The 14,171-nt window shown below is 38.8% G+C and overlaps 1 protein-coding gene across 2 annotated transcripts in view; it reads left to right on the top strand.

The window, feature by feature from the left end:
- Nucleotides 1-14,171, top strand: part of SMC5 (structural maintenance of chromosomes 5) — an 86,284-nt gene that overhangs the window by 2,472 nt on the left and 69,641 nt on the right. For both annotated transcript variants that reach the window (XM_026652369.1, XM_026652371.2), the window contains exons 2-5: nt 130-271; nt 1,991-2,043; nt 12,541-12,703; nt 13,862-13,996. In XM_026652369.1, coding sequence (XP_026508154.1) covers nt 130-271; nt 1,991-2,043; nt 12,541-12,703; nt 13,862-13,996 — 493 coding nt within the window. The remainder of the gene's footprint in view (nt 1-129; nt 272-1,990; nt 2,044-12,540; nt 12,704-13,861; nt 13,997-14,171) is intronic.

The raw sequence follows: 14,171 nt of genomic DNA, 5'->3' as shown, positions 1-14,171 counted from the left end.
ATTGCTTTATCATATTTAAAACAATGTCAGAATGGCGCTGAGGTAAATATGCTTGTTTTGCATGAAACTGTGATTGATTTTTCTGGTCTATATCACTGTCTATTAGCCTAAAATGATGGTTTCTTTCAGAACATATGATAATTGTGAAGTGTCTCCAGGACCCCATTTGAACATGATAGTAGGAGCTAATGGAACAGGAAAATCAAGCATTGTTTGTGCCATTTGTCTGGGATTGGCAGGAAAACCTTCTTTCATAGGGCGTGCAGACAAGGTGAGTGCAAATTTTTGAGATCTAGACATTTAACTTAATAATTTAGGGCCCAGTCCAGCAGGAATAGCCGTAATCCTGGTGCTTTGTAAACTCCAGGTGGATAATAATACCTCAGCAGGTCAATCTGCTGCAGAAACAAAACCTCTCTGAATTGTCCAGCTCTGCTGTAGCTCTACAAAGAGCTCTGCAGCTGTAATGTTGGTCTTCTGCTTATTAACCTGACTGAGCTTTGGTGTTCGGTCTGGAAGCACTTGATTCATGTTGGGACCTCTTTAAATTTTCCAGCTAACACAACCTACTTAGAGAAATTGAAGCATGTAGGAATAGTGTTAATTCCTACATTTTCAGTGTTTCACTTTACTACTTTAATCACTTTTAAGTCTTTTTTTCATCAGAGCTTCCAAAATGCATGGAATCTGTGAAAGTCTGAGGTACTTATCAGTTGATAATTGATATCAAATGGCTTTGTGTTAGCAAATTAGATGGTTTGGGGGTACATAATGCTTTTGGGTAAGAGCCATATAGAGTGTTGAAATGTGTTATTGACAGCATTATTGACAATATGAACACTCTTCGTCCAGAATAAGAGTGCCTTGTACCTGTTTATCTTAATGCATTTTAGATACATGTTCAACTAAGCAGGAACAAATAACTCTTATTCCGGAGTAAGAATGTCAACATTTGGGGTTAATTGGGAACAACTCCATGTGTAGAGAATCCCTAAATATATTTCTTTGGGTGGGCTCAGCACATCCTGTTCATATGTTGCAGTGACATTGCAGCCCTGATAGTAAAATGCTCCAACGAGCACTGCTACAAGAAGGTTCCACCATCAGAGCTGCACTGTCAGCATATTCCATGAATATGAATATGTAGAGTCCATCTTTAAGAACTTTGGTTAGAGGTGAATAAAATGTCATTTTTTTCTTTAATAATACACTTCTCCTTTATAAAGTGTAGTGTATTTATGGTATATTGAAAGTGGACCTTTTGAATAGGCAGTAGGATTTTCTAATCTATTTATTTGTTGGTTTGACCTTTTTATATGTGTGTTTGAAAATTAAGAGGGTATATTTAAAGTTGGTTTAGTGATAATGGATGGATTATATAGCTGTCAGGAATTGGCTGAATCCCTTTAACTGTTCCAGACTTTTTAATGACTTTTTCCTCCCCATGCCCCAGGGGTTCAATTTTTTGTAAAAATAGATGGGCTTGGAGCCAAATTAGTGTACTCATCTCTTAATCACATTCATTTGTATTTTCTAGCAGTAGGCAATATGACTGTCTGAAATTCCTTCTTCTGTGTAACTTGATTCAAGGGCCAGTCTAATATAGGGCATCAGTCTTGGAGCAGATCATGAAGTACAAAAAACTGTTGTAGAGCTCTTTAGACAAAAAAGAGCCATATTCTCTCTTTCCCCTGTAGAAGAAACTGAAGCTTTAGAGAGGGAGGGAGGCAGAAGTTTTGTATACAATTCTAATTTCCTCGTAACAGGATTTCTCTAGTTATTGCCCAGGCATAATCTTTATTGTAACTACATATGAGGGAATTGTATGCATGGCAGCATTGTAAATTGGTACTAGTTATTGGCATACCTATTCCAAATCAGTCATTAAATCTAAATTGTCTTTTAAGTCTGATTTTTAAATATATTTTTAATAGATACCTTTTGTATTTAATATTTTAAAATACTGGTTCCTGTAACTTTTGCTCTGCAGGTTGGTCTGTATGTAAAGCGAGGGTGCTCAAAAGGCTGGGTTGAAATTGAACTGTAAGTACTAAAACCATTTTTGCTGACTTTATCTTGTGTTTTTGTTTTAATAAACAGGTTTGTAAAAAGTGTTATAGACAGCCTCTATTGAGGCACTGGTGATTTGTGGTGTGTAAAGAGTACTTTATTGAAGCACAAGCTTAGTGTAATAAATTTTAAAGTGTCAGATAACTGGTTTGTAAGAAATGATCCATTAGCTAGCTAACAATTTGTCATTTTCTGCTGCAGCTTGCCTAATCTTTAAGGGAGGTTCCCGGCATGCAGAAAAGGAAAGAAAAGTCGTATATAGAAAGCAAGTGCCTTGACTTAATCATGTTAGATTTTGGTGTATTTAATGTTGTGATGCAAATACTGTTTTATGTAAACACTTATAACCATTAATATAACATAATTATATCCAAATTGTTCTATATTTAATAAAAATAACATTAAAACTCTTCAGGAACCTTTCTCCAACCTTACATTGCAACATATCTTTGCATAGTACTTGTTGGGTCCTTGCCCCAAAGAACTTAGACTGCATCAAACAAACAGAAAAGACAACAGACAGAAGAATAGGGAGGGAGGAGAAGCAAAGTAAAGTAATAAAAGGTAGCATAACATTTCCTGTAGGCTAAAAGGGACCAAACAGTTGGCCTCAAACCTGGATGGGGCGGTTGAACAAAGACTGACCCATTCCGAAGAGACTTCTTTGAAACCAAGCACAGGAGGTGATATTGGAAGCTGATAAACTAGTAAAAATATTGATTGGGTAGGAAAGAGATGCCAAGGTGACAGCTGATTACCTGGGGGCGGGGAGGGAGGGGGGAACTGAAGGAGGTTATCCTAGATCTTGAGGAAACAGTGAACCTTGGTAGAGAAGTTGGTTCTAGGACAAGGAATAACTGACCTGCCAACAGCTGCATGGCTTGGTGATGAGTGGGAATCTGGTTGCAGAATTGGAGAAAGAAAGAAGAAATATGGAATGATTGCTTCCTCAGCTCAAGATGAGGTTCTGTTGCTCTCCTTTTTAAATCAAAGGAGAGAAACTGTAATGGGGGAAAATCATGGCTAATGAAAGGGAATCTGTTTTTTTTTCTCCTGAGCATGGAAACAAAGTACAACCATCATCCTAATAACAAGATTCTATGAGTAATTAAGGAAGAAAAGGAAGTAAAAAAGGAAGATAGCAAGGACTGCATTACCAGAAAGGAGGTGTGGGGTGGTGTAGGTGTGTGTTTTGTTTGTTAAAGATGGTGCAACAGTCTTTCACCTGGACAATACAATACCAGACAACATCTTAGATGAATGGACAATAATAGGAAAAGGTGGGACTTAAAAAAATCTACTTCACCCCAGTAGATCTTTTGAGATTTTCTTCTTTGTATGTCTTAGTTTCCTCTTGTGGTGTGTTTGAGGATTTACATGTTGTAACATACAGTTTAAAGACAAGATATTGTGGTTTTATAGCAGAGATGGGCATTATGTATTCTTGTGGAATGGAGCTAGCCAACCTTGTTCTAAGGATCAACCCCTTTAAGAACAGGCAGTATAGTATAAGTGGAACTGGAAGTTAATTATGTATGTTAATTTGCTCATAACATGGCGAAAATGCAAGGGGTGTATGGAACTTAGTGAAGAGGGTCAGAGACCTACTTGCGTGTGCACCAGGCTCAAGAAGGCAAGGTGGAGTTAGGCTATTTGCCCAGAAACTCTAGAGCCTCGACATCTAACTCTGGCCATTCAGCATATGCAATAAAGATCTCTTTCCTACAATTCTGCCTGCCATGTTCCTTATTGGTAACAAAATATGTAGTTCAGTCAAGTGATAGTCAAGTAAGCAGGAAGACTGTGAGTAGCCAATCTCTCACTGGTAAGCTACTATGGAGCAACCTCTATCATCTTAATACTTCTTTCCGTCTCCTTCTGGGGAAATGCAGATCCCACAATTCCAAGTTTTAGAACAGAACTGGCTTTTCCTGGAACAAAACTTCCCTTAAAGGAGTCAGACTACCCTGTTACACAAGCAAAGGAATGAGTGGTGGACACTTAGTACAGCATAGCTTAGGGACACTCTCTTCTTAAAACCCGACAGGTGAGAAGAAATGAGTGCAGTCACCAATGCAGGTGTAAACAGAAGTCTGTCCAAACACACGTCAGAGAATGAGAATTTTGCTGTCATGCAGAGAATACTGTCTCAGAGAGAGGCCTATCACAATGTGGGTGGTACAGGAAGAGTGAATTAGCAAAATCCAGGAGGCTATTCAAGGAATACATAGACAAGGGGAAGAGAAAGAAACTGAACATGATAGATCCCCAGCTTCTGATGATACAAAATATTGTAAATAGAGGCAGAAAGTGATAAGAAAAGAACAAGGAATAATAGCACCATATCAAAACTAATCAAGGTAGATCTTAGTACGAGAAGGTAAAGAAAGGCAGAGGAAAGTGGCATGATCGGGACATGCGTATATACAGTGGAAGTGGACTCGAGACACTTGTGGTTAGTCACAAAGTAGACTGCAAACCCTGTGCATTACTGATGGGATAAGTTAATCTTCGTGGAAGAATAAACCTCACTTAGTTTATTCTCAGCATAGTTATGTCTATTTGAGCAAGGTACGTAGATGCTATATGTGATAAAAATAGCCTGTCAAATGGCTTAAATGTAATAAAATCTCAGGGACAGATAGTACCGCCCTTCCTAAAGCAAGTTTTTTTACAGAGACTTCTTTTACTGAGAAATCTCACATTACAAAAATTTGTGCTGAAAATGACAAGTGTAGGGTCTCAGTAACATCCTTACTGGGGGAACAATTCAATCAAATGCAAAATTTGATACAAAGAGCCCTTGTATGATATTTGAAACCAACTCTGCCATCTGATACATTGAACTTTCACAAGTTAAAAACGCTGAAGAGCTTTGAGTATGCTATACTCCTTCATCAGGGTTTGAAATCATTGGGAATTGTGCTCCAAAGTTACTTTTCATGCTTTTGAAAATACCACCCTAAATATGGTGCCTAAACATTTAGGAGTGTAACTTTAACATCCTGTTTTTGAAAAACTTGGCCAATATGTATTTATTTTTAATCACTTAACAATGAAACTATACTTATACATTTTGTTTTGGAAGTAAGATTTTGTCACTAAGAAATAATTTGTAATAAAAATGTTAACTTCTGCTGCAAACACTTGTCTACATGCTTAACTTGAAGTCATACAATATCTGAAAGCTTGTGTCTTCTTTAAGGTGAGGTATGGCATTTCTGTTACCATAGAAATGGGGTAAACAGTGACACCATCAACATGTTAAAATGACCCCTGCGAAATATTTGCATTCTTTTCTGTTAGTTTAATGACTCTGTATTTCAGGACATAAAATTGGATTTCTTTGACCTCACAGCCTTACAATAACCATCTAAATGGTAAAACAAAATCTAATAATACATTTGTATAGCATGCTCCAGGCCTCAGATGCTAGAGTCAAGCCACATAGAGCATGGCTGAATTGCTTGCCAGCAAGCATTTGATCTGCAGTGCAAGCTACATGTATATCAGAATCAACAAGGTCTAGCAATCCTGAGTCTCCTCAAAATTTCCCAGTACATGCAATAAAGCAGCACAGGGTGTGAAAACCACCCAAGTGAATCACATTGGTACCAAGTTCATTTGGGAAGGTCCATTTCACTTGCTGAGCAACAACATAGATGGTCTGAATCCCTGATCTGAACAGCATGCTGTTGTCCTAGAGCTGCTGACATTTCTTTACATTTCAGTATTTTAGTATAGACTGTGGCCATGGCAGCTGGTTTGGCATCCACAGTAGTAGGTTAAGTCAACCAAATCAATCATATCTGCTGCTTGCCTATAAATGTGGCATATTTTGCTCTTTGGAGCTAGAGTTAGTGCATATGCACCTGCCATGTGCATATGCACTAACTCTTTGGTGCAAGCTTGTGGTTGAAACCAGTCCAAAATACAATCACTTGAATGTGAACAGTATCACCCATTGTTATATGGGGTGGTGTTGTAGCCATGTTGGTCCCAGGATATTAGAGAGACAAGGTGAGTGAGGTAGTATCTTTTATTGGACCAACTTCTGTTGATGAGAGAGACAAACTTTTGAGCTTATACAGAGCTCTTCTTCAGGCCTGGGAAACTAACTCCAAGAGTCACTGCTAAATGCAAGATTTGAACAGATTGTTAAACATAAGTAGTTAACGCATATTTCAAGGGACCATTAGTTAGTTGATTTAGTTTCCCAGACCTGAAGAAGAGCTCTGTGTAAGCTCGAAAGTTTGTCTCTCTCACCAACAGAAGTTGCTTCAATAAAAGATATTACCTCACCCACCTTGTCTCTCTAACAATATCATTTGTCATTTGGTATTGGTAGGACATCACAAGGTAGTAGTCTTAAAAGACCACAGGAGAGATCTCAGCCAGTGTTCATTTGTAGGTAATGAGTTTTTCTCAAATACTTTTTCATGCATAGTCTGTTCTGGAGGTGTTCTAGGTTTTTCAAATGCTTCAGATTGCATAAGAAATTCTGATTGCCTGGAGAAAGTAAGTGTCTTTTCTTTCCTATGGTTCAATGGTAGTCCAGCATCACAAGAAATATCTGCAGACTGTTCTTGAAATACCACTCTAGCCATTGAGTAGAAGGCCTTCTTTCCATCAGTGGTCTCTACATTTTTGTCTATGGGTATATCTACACTGCGATAAAACACTTGCAGCTGGCCTGGGTCAGCTGACTTGGGCTTGTGGTGCTTGGGCTCGGGTTGGAGGACTATACTGCAACTTTATGGATGCTTGGGCTGGAGCCTGGGCTCTGAGACCCTCCCCTGTCATAGGGTCTACACTGCAATTTTATAACACTGCAGCCTGAGTCCTGTGAGCCCAAATCAACTGACCTGGGCCAGCCAAGGGTGTTTTTTTGCAGTGTAGACATACCCTATATCAGGGGTGGCCAACCTGAGCCTGAGAAGGAGCCAGAATTTACCAATGTACATTGCCAAAGAGCCACAGTAATACGTCAGCAGTCCCCCAGCAGCTCCCACTACCCAGCAGCCTTGCCAGCGCCTCCCCCTTCCTCCCCGCACCTCCCGATCAGCTGTTTTGTGGCATGCAGGAGGCTCGTGGGGAGGGAGGGAGGAAGAGCAAGGGCAGTTGAGCAGTGAGCACACCCCGGCACATTGGAAAGTTGGCACGTGTAGCTCCAGCCTAGGAGTCGGTGCCTATAGAAGGACCCACATATTAACTTCTGAAGAGCCGCATGTGACTCCGGAGCCACAGGTTGGCCACTCCTGCCCTATATTATCATCTCCTTAATGGATGAGAATTACAGCGGCATCAAGTGGTACAACTCCATTTGGAATAAACACACCTCCTGGAGTTTTTCTCCTTCCGTTTTTGGAGCACTAGTGATGGACCACCTCAGCTCATCATGGATTCTGCATCAATTATGAAGCTGTAGTATGTCAATTAATTGGACGACCCAAATTCATGGTGTGATAATTGTGGAACTGTTAAATATATGCACTCTGCAATTGAGAAGCACCTTTGAATATCTTCTGAAGGATGATATTCATTGCTGGCTGAATTAAATACCTCTTTATCAACCAAAGGACAAACTCCTGTACCAAGTGGGGCACAAAAGTAGCTGACCTCGATAAATGACAATCATCTGGCTTTGGATAATATTCTGAGGCTTTCATTTCGGCTATTTCAGACCAAAGGATTGAAGCAGCATTATGCAAAACCACTTGTACGTTTGAAAGCAGTTCATCAGGCTCACTCACCAAAAGAACATCACCAAAATCTTTGGATGACTTGAGTACCTGCTTCAGATTACTAGCAGGTTGAATAGTATCAGCTAATGTTACTGTTCTCCACAGAGCAATGGTAGACTTGCCATGTCCATGCTGTGCATGGAATGAAATTGCAGAACCATAGTGTTTTTCTAATTTTGTCTGTAATGTGCTACTGGAATAGCTTGCAGTTTCTACATCTGATGAAAGCAGACCGTAATATCTTTTTAGCAGCTTGGACAAGAGAAGAGCCTTCTGGCACATAAGATCATTGTCTATCTCTTCAACTGCATCCTTAGCAATTAAGTCTTCCACAGATATTCTACAGAACATGTCATCTTCTCCTCTTTGAAATGCTGCCTCCATTAGATTTGTTGCTCTCGTCTTTCTTGCGTGGTTTTTCTCAAGCAAACAATGCAACAGGACCAATCGCTGCAGGATGTGCTTGCTGTGGTGGCAATAGAAGCAGGTGAATGTGATGGTCTCTGATCAGATTCAGTCTGTTTTTCTTTCCTTGGTTCAGTACAACTCTGACATGCCAAATTCAACTTGCTTGCATATTTCTGAAAACAGCTCCTATGACAGAGCATTGGTGGCACATCATCTTTGATGGAAGCTTAAAGGGGCTTGTACTTCCATGTCTTCATATACTGTAACTTTCCTATAGAGATAAAATTCCCAAAGTATATTGTTAACATTGCCACCATTTTTCATTTTGTACAAGTATACAGAATTAGTTCTAAATATTAGTATCAAAATTACCATTTTTGTTTAGTGAGCACTTTGACTGAAGCCTTGTATGAAGCTGTGTATTGTCATCTAACAGTAATACTGACCTGTGTATAAGTGTCACTGAATTAAAAAGCTAGTTTATAGAATATTTCAAAGGCTAGTGGTACATGCAAAGGCAATTACAAATTAAAATCTTCCATTGGGCAGACTAGATGCTACATTGTATGTAGTAAAACTTACAATAGAGAAGCATTACATTAGGAATTCATGTATGTTTATATGTGCCCACTATCTGGTACAAACTATGGGCATGCAATCGTCAGCGTGAAATTGATATGGTCAGCAAATTTTAATTGAAAGTATAGAAAATATTGTTATTATTTGTGATATGTATTTTGACAATTAAGAATATGCAATGTGAAAACATTTCATGTTATACTGCAGAATGTTGATTTTTGCCATATCTAAACAGCTTCATTTGGGAAAAAAAATACTTGCCCATGCAAAACCAATAAAAATCTCTGTACACTTTCGTTTGGTACCTTTGATCAGTAAATACCACATCAAGGTGTTGAAATTAACTTAAACCAAAACTGTTGTCATAGTCATGTGGCAGTGTTTCTGGAACTGTGCAAAAAAAAAATTTGACACTTTTTTCCCCTCATTCTGGGAACAACTGTTTCATCTCACCTGTAGACCTACAGCACTACTTGGCAGCTCCACATTATACCTCATCTAAACATATGTAAAATAAGCTTCCAAATGATATAGGTGTGTGTAGGGTGGGTGCATTTAACTCAAAAAAAAAAAAAAAAAAAAAAAAAAAAAAAGAAAAATTCCTTATTTATAGAATTGATACTTACCATTTAGAGTAAAATGCTATTTTATGAATGGGGAGAGAAAGGGACAGGCTAATGGCATACCACAATTAGAGCACAAAGTGAAATATCAGAGAAAGGATGAATAGGATCACTGGAGTCCAGAATAGTATCTTATGTAGATGATATCCAGTTTACTCTGTGAAAGTCATACATTTCTGTAATGTTCTTGATTTAACAAAAGTGTAGGAAAAATCAAAGATGGTGGAACTCCACCTTTCACATCTGTCTGTGGCTAGGAGTTTCTGATCAGTTGGAATTCCTTCATTTTTCTCCATGCTGTATCTCCCCTTGTAGGCTGCAAGGGAGAAGAAATTATCTTCTTTCACCCAGAGCTTCCTGGCTGTTGCGAGGGCATAGTGCGGGGAGTGCAGACTAGCTCTTCAGTTTCTTTGAGTCCTCTCGTCCACCCTACCCTTATCCCAAATAGCTATTGTGCTTGCTCTTAGTGCTCCCAAGTAGCAGAGTAAAAGTGATTCTTGACAATTTCATTACTCTCCTCCAGGGATCTTAATAGTAATTTCTGAACCATTAACAAATTTGGTCATTCTGTTCAGCAAGGTTGTAAGCAGCAGCAGAATACTAATGCTGTTTGGGGACTTGTGAAGATAACTTTCTGAAGGTTAACTAGGGCAATGATCAGCTTCAATGGCTAGATCTTCAAAATAACTTAAATTCTGCAGAAATGGGTTACTTAGACCACCTTTGTGGCCAAGGATAACCTTTTACTTAATGGAGGGGAGAGGATTTTCAAAACACGTAATGAAGGGGTGATCTTGGACACACATTGACTATACTGCCAAAGTCAAAGGATGCCCACAAGCCTTAAAGAGATCCCCCTCATGCTTTTCCAGGCTCAAATTTTCAAAACTTGTTTAGTTCCCATTTAGCACCCGAATGAAGTGGCTGACAGAGTTCTCAAATGCTCACCACCCATGGAGGAACTTTTCTGAAAATTTGACAACACCCAGGACTAAGCCTGTTAGGAAACGTGGCCAATTCATTTAGATGCCTAAATGGGAGCCACACCCTTTTGAAATCCTGATCCCAGTTGTGGGTGCTGAGCACATCTAAAAATCTAGCCCTAAATCCTTTATGAATTTTCCACTCTCTCATAGAAAAGATCAACCTAATAAAGATACTACCTGTGTTACAAATTAACAGCATATAACCTTTTGTGAATCTCAGCATAGTATTTAAAAATGCTGTTTTGATAAGAAGTGGGACAGAGGACAGATCTTGCATGAGCCCTGTCAATACAGTGATCAAGATAAGATGGGATTTGGCTCCCAAATATAAAGCTATATCATTGGGCATTCAGTCTTGTGAAAAGGGCCAAAGTGAGACAGTCTGGGGCAGTTGGTGCTGCAATGGGTCTCCAGGTCACACTGTTCTCTGGGAAGTAGTAAGGCAGGTCAAAAGAGATAAATTAAGTAACCCAATCATATCTCACTTGAAGTATGGAGAGGGTCTAATGGTCTATGGAGACCATTAGCTGTGTTAGCTGCAGAAGTCCAAATCTAATTCAATAGTTTGTTTAATTAATAGGGAAGTTTTCAGATGAAAGATTAGAATGAGGAAGTGACCAAATATGGGACTACTTACTGATGGGACACCTAATGCCCTTTAGAACTTGAAATGTATACCTCTCTGTGCCAGCTTGGGTGAATTTGACTCTAGAATCATAACTAATATCAAGATCATCATGTATATAGTGGTGAAGCATTCTTGACTGTGACTGTAATGGAATATCATTAATGACATGGTAGACATTTATAAGGAAGGCATAGGCTTCACGAAAAAGGTATTCACATCCTTATCCCACTCACATCTTAGTGCTGCTTTCCATGCAGCCCCTCATGCTTGGAACCCCACCTTTTCTTTCAAGCTCTGCTCCTTTAAGTCCCTGCTTAAAATAAACTTCTTCCAAAAGGCCTTATAAACCTAATTCTCTCCTTTTAAAGAAGTGTTAACTGAATAGACACTAGAAAAATAAACTAAACCAAATTAATGGCAATTTCAAGATCGAATGCTGACTTCACTGCTTATTTGCTTGCTGATACATCTCATCCCCCAGGTTTTGCTAATTAGATGGTAAGCATTTCAGTACAGGGATCTTGTTTGCATATTTATTTGTGAGGTATCTGGTATACTGTACTTTTAGTGTTTTAAACAGAAAATAAAAAAGTAATACTTGTTAGTTTAGTACTATAAGATTATTGTTTTCCTCAGGAATGAGTACAATATAAATGGAATATACATACATATCTAAATCTGTACTATGCAGTAACAGAGACATTTCAGATGTTTTAAACTATAGCTGTGTGTGTTTTTTAAAAATCTATTTACTACAGTTACTTTAGAACTTGTTAAATATTGCTACTGTTCACGCATGTTTTTGAAACAATTATACTGATACATTCACATGAGTAGTATACTTACATGAATAATCTCATTGGCTTCAGTTGAGTGAAGATTTTTCAGGAACTAATGGGTCTAGTCATGTGAGCAAGGAGTATTTTTGTGAGTAATGGCTTGTAGGATTAACTCGTACCATTAGATAATATGCAGCAGTTCCTATTACATTCCTGAATTTGAATATCTCTAGTATCCAGTAATTTTGTATTAACATTTGAAACCTATTATTCACTTGCTAGTGATAGAGTCATTACCATCAGAAATTTTGGAGCTTTTTTACTTAAAGCAACAAGATGTGTTACCAGTGCAGTCTGTGGGCTGGTCTACACTGGGGTGGGGGTGGGGGGTCGATGTACGATACGCAACTTCAGCTACGGGAATAGCGTAGCTGAAGTCGACGTATCTTATTTTGACTTACCTCGGGTCCTCACGGCGTGGGATCGACGGCTGCGACTCCCCCGTCAACTCCACTACCGCCGCTCGCCCTGGTGGAGTTCCGGAGTCGATGGGAGCGCGTTTGGGGATTGATATATCGTGTCTAGATGAGACGCAATATATCGATCCCCGATAGATCGATTACTACCCGCCGATTCGGCGGGTACTCTGGACGTACCCTTCATGTATATTTCCAAAGTTGCTAAAAGTGTAAACACTTAACATCTCTTTTTTCTATTAATCAGGTTTAAGACTCCTAAAAATCTCATTATCAAACGTGAGATTCATGTAGCAAACAATGCATCAGTGTGGTTTGTCAATAAAAAGCCTTCAACCCTGAAAATAGTAGAGGAGCAGATTGCAGCCTTAAATATCCAAGTGGGCAATCTGTGCCAGTTTCTTCCTCAGGTAGGAGAGACAATAACAGATACAATTTGAGTATTGCTTTTTTGGGGGGGGGGGGGGGGGGGGAGGGAGAAGGGGATTGTGACTTTTTAGTAGAGGGACTAGAGGTAGCTCTTTGGAAGGCCAAAAAGGGTAAAAACAAAAACAAAAACAAAAAAACAACCACCACCCAATTTTAACCATTGAATCATGAATTATTTTTAATATTTTTGTGTGTGTGCGGGTGTGTATGGCATGCATAATGTTTTAAGGCTCACTAATTTTGTCAAATTAGGTAATCTTCCATTATAAGGGAGCATGTGTTGGAGATGGCATGGTCCAATGGATAGGGATCAAGTTTAGGAGGCTGGAGGCCTGCACTAGGCTTGTTATGTGATCTTGGGCAAATTACTTTGCCCCCCTGTATCTCATTGAATTGGGGGTCATGATATTTGCCCTAGTTTGGAAAGTGCCTTGAGTCTATGGATGAAAAATAATCTAAAGTATTAAGTATCTTTAAATATATGGTACATTCTCAGAACAAAGCCAAGAGGAACCTGGGTATGTTTGGGAAAAGAAAAGTAGCAGAGAGCTCCATCATGTAGATAGTTGGCCTCCTAGCGTGTCTGAACTTGAGAACAGACAAATTTAATTAGACGCTCTCTAGACTAGGGGTAAAAAGTGTCATTTTAAAACATGCTGGCTGACGTATTTTAATCAGGTGGTGTTTAAACTATGTTTACTAATGCAGTAGCTAATATTTTTTTTAAATCAGTTTTTCAGTGTAGGAAAATGACCTTAGAACAAATTCTGGGAATGTGGCAGAGTGAAATTTTGAGCACTTAGGTTTTCCAGGGTGTTTTTGTTTTTGTTTGGAAAAGTGTTCAAAGTGATTCCCAGAAAGCCATGGACAAAATTTGATAATTAGATTTTTCAGCCAGGAGAACTATGAATAGATCATATGCTAACTATAACGGAGTTACAGGGCTGGCTGTAATACATAACTGAGGTGCACATTTAATAATAATTTATTGACTAACTTCCAAAGCTGGCTGACATGTAACTCTATGTTGTACATGCATATTAGCTTGAGATAGGCCAATATATTGCAATAAAATATTACTTTTTTGCAATATTATAACAGACCTGCGACGACATTGGTTTTTGGTTTCCGCTTTGCAGGACAAAGTTGGGGAATTTGCAAAACTGTCCAAGACTGAGCTTCTTGAAGCTACAGAGAAATCAGTTGGCCCACCAGAAATGTACCAATTCCACTGTGAACTAAAAAACTTCAGAGAGAGAGAGAGAGAACTTGAGGTAAGTACCTACATAGTAGAGGGACAGTGGTAGGAGGGATTTTCATAGACTTTCCAGTTTTTTTGTTTTTAACTATGATCAATAATAAGTAGATGTCAGGTAGTTTTGTACAATGTGATGCTTTTACAGGAGTAATTGTTTCTGACTTTATGCTCACTTGTACAATGACATAATA

The sequence above is a fragment of the Terrapene carolina genome, unplaced genomic scaffold, assembly GCF_002925995.2.
Source record: "Terrapene carolina triunguis isolate 2854851 unplaced genomic scaffold, T_m_triunguis-2.0 Scaffold113, whole genome shotgun sequence".
Taxonomy (NCBI): domain Eukaryota; kingdom Metazoa; phylum Chordata; order Testudines; family Emydidae; genus Terrapene; species Terrapene triunguis.
The sequence above is the reverse complement of the archived record's forward strand: the minus strand, read 5'-3'. Positions and strand labels throughout refer to the sequence as shown.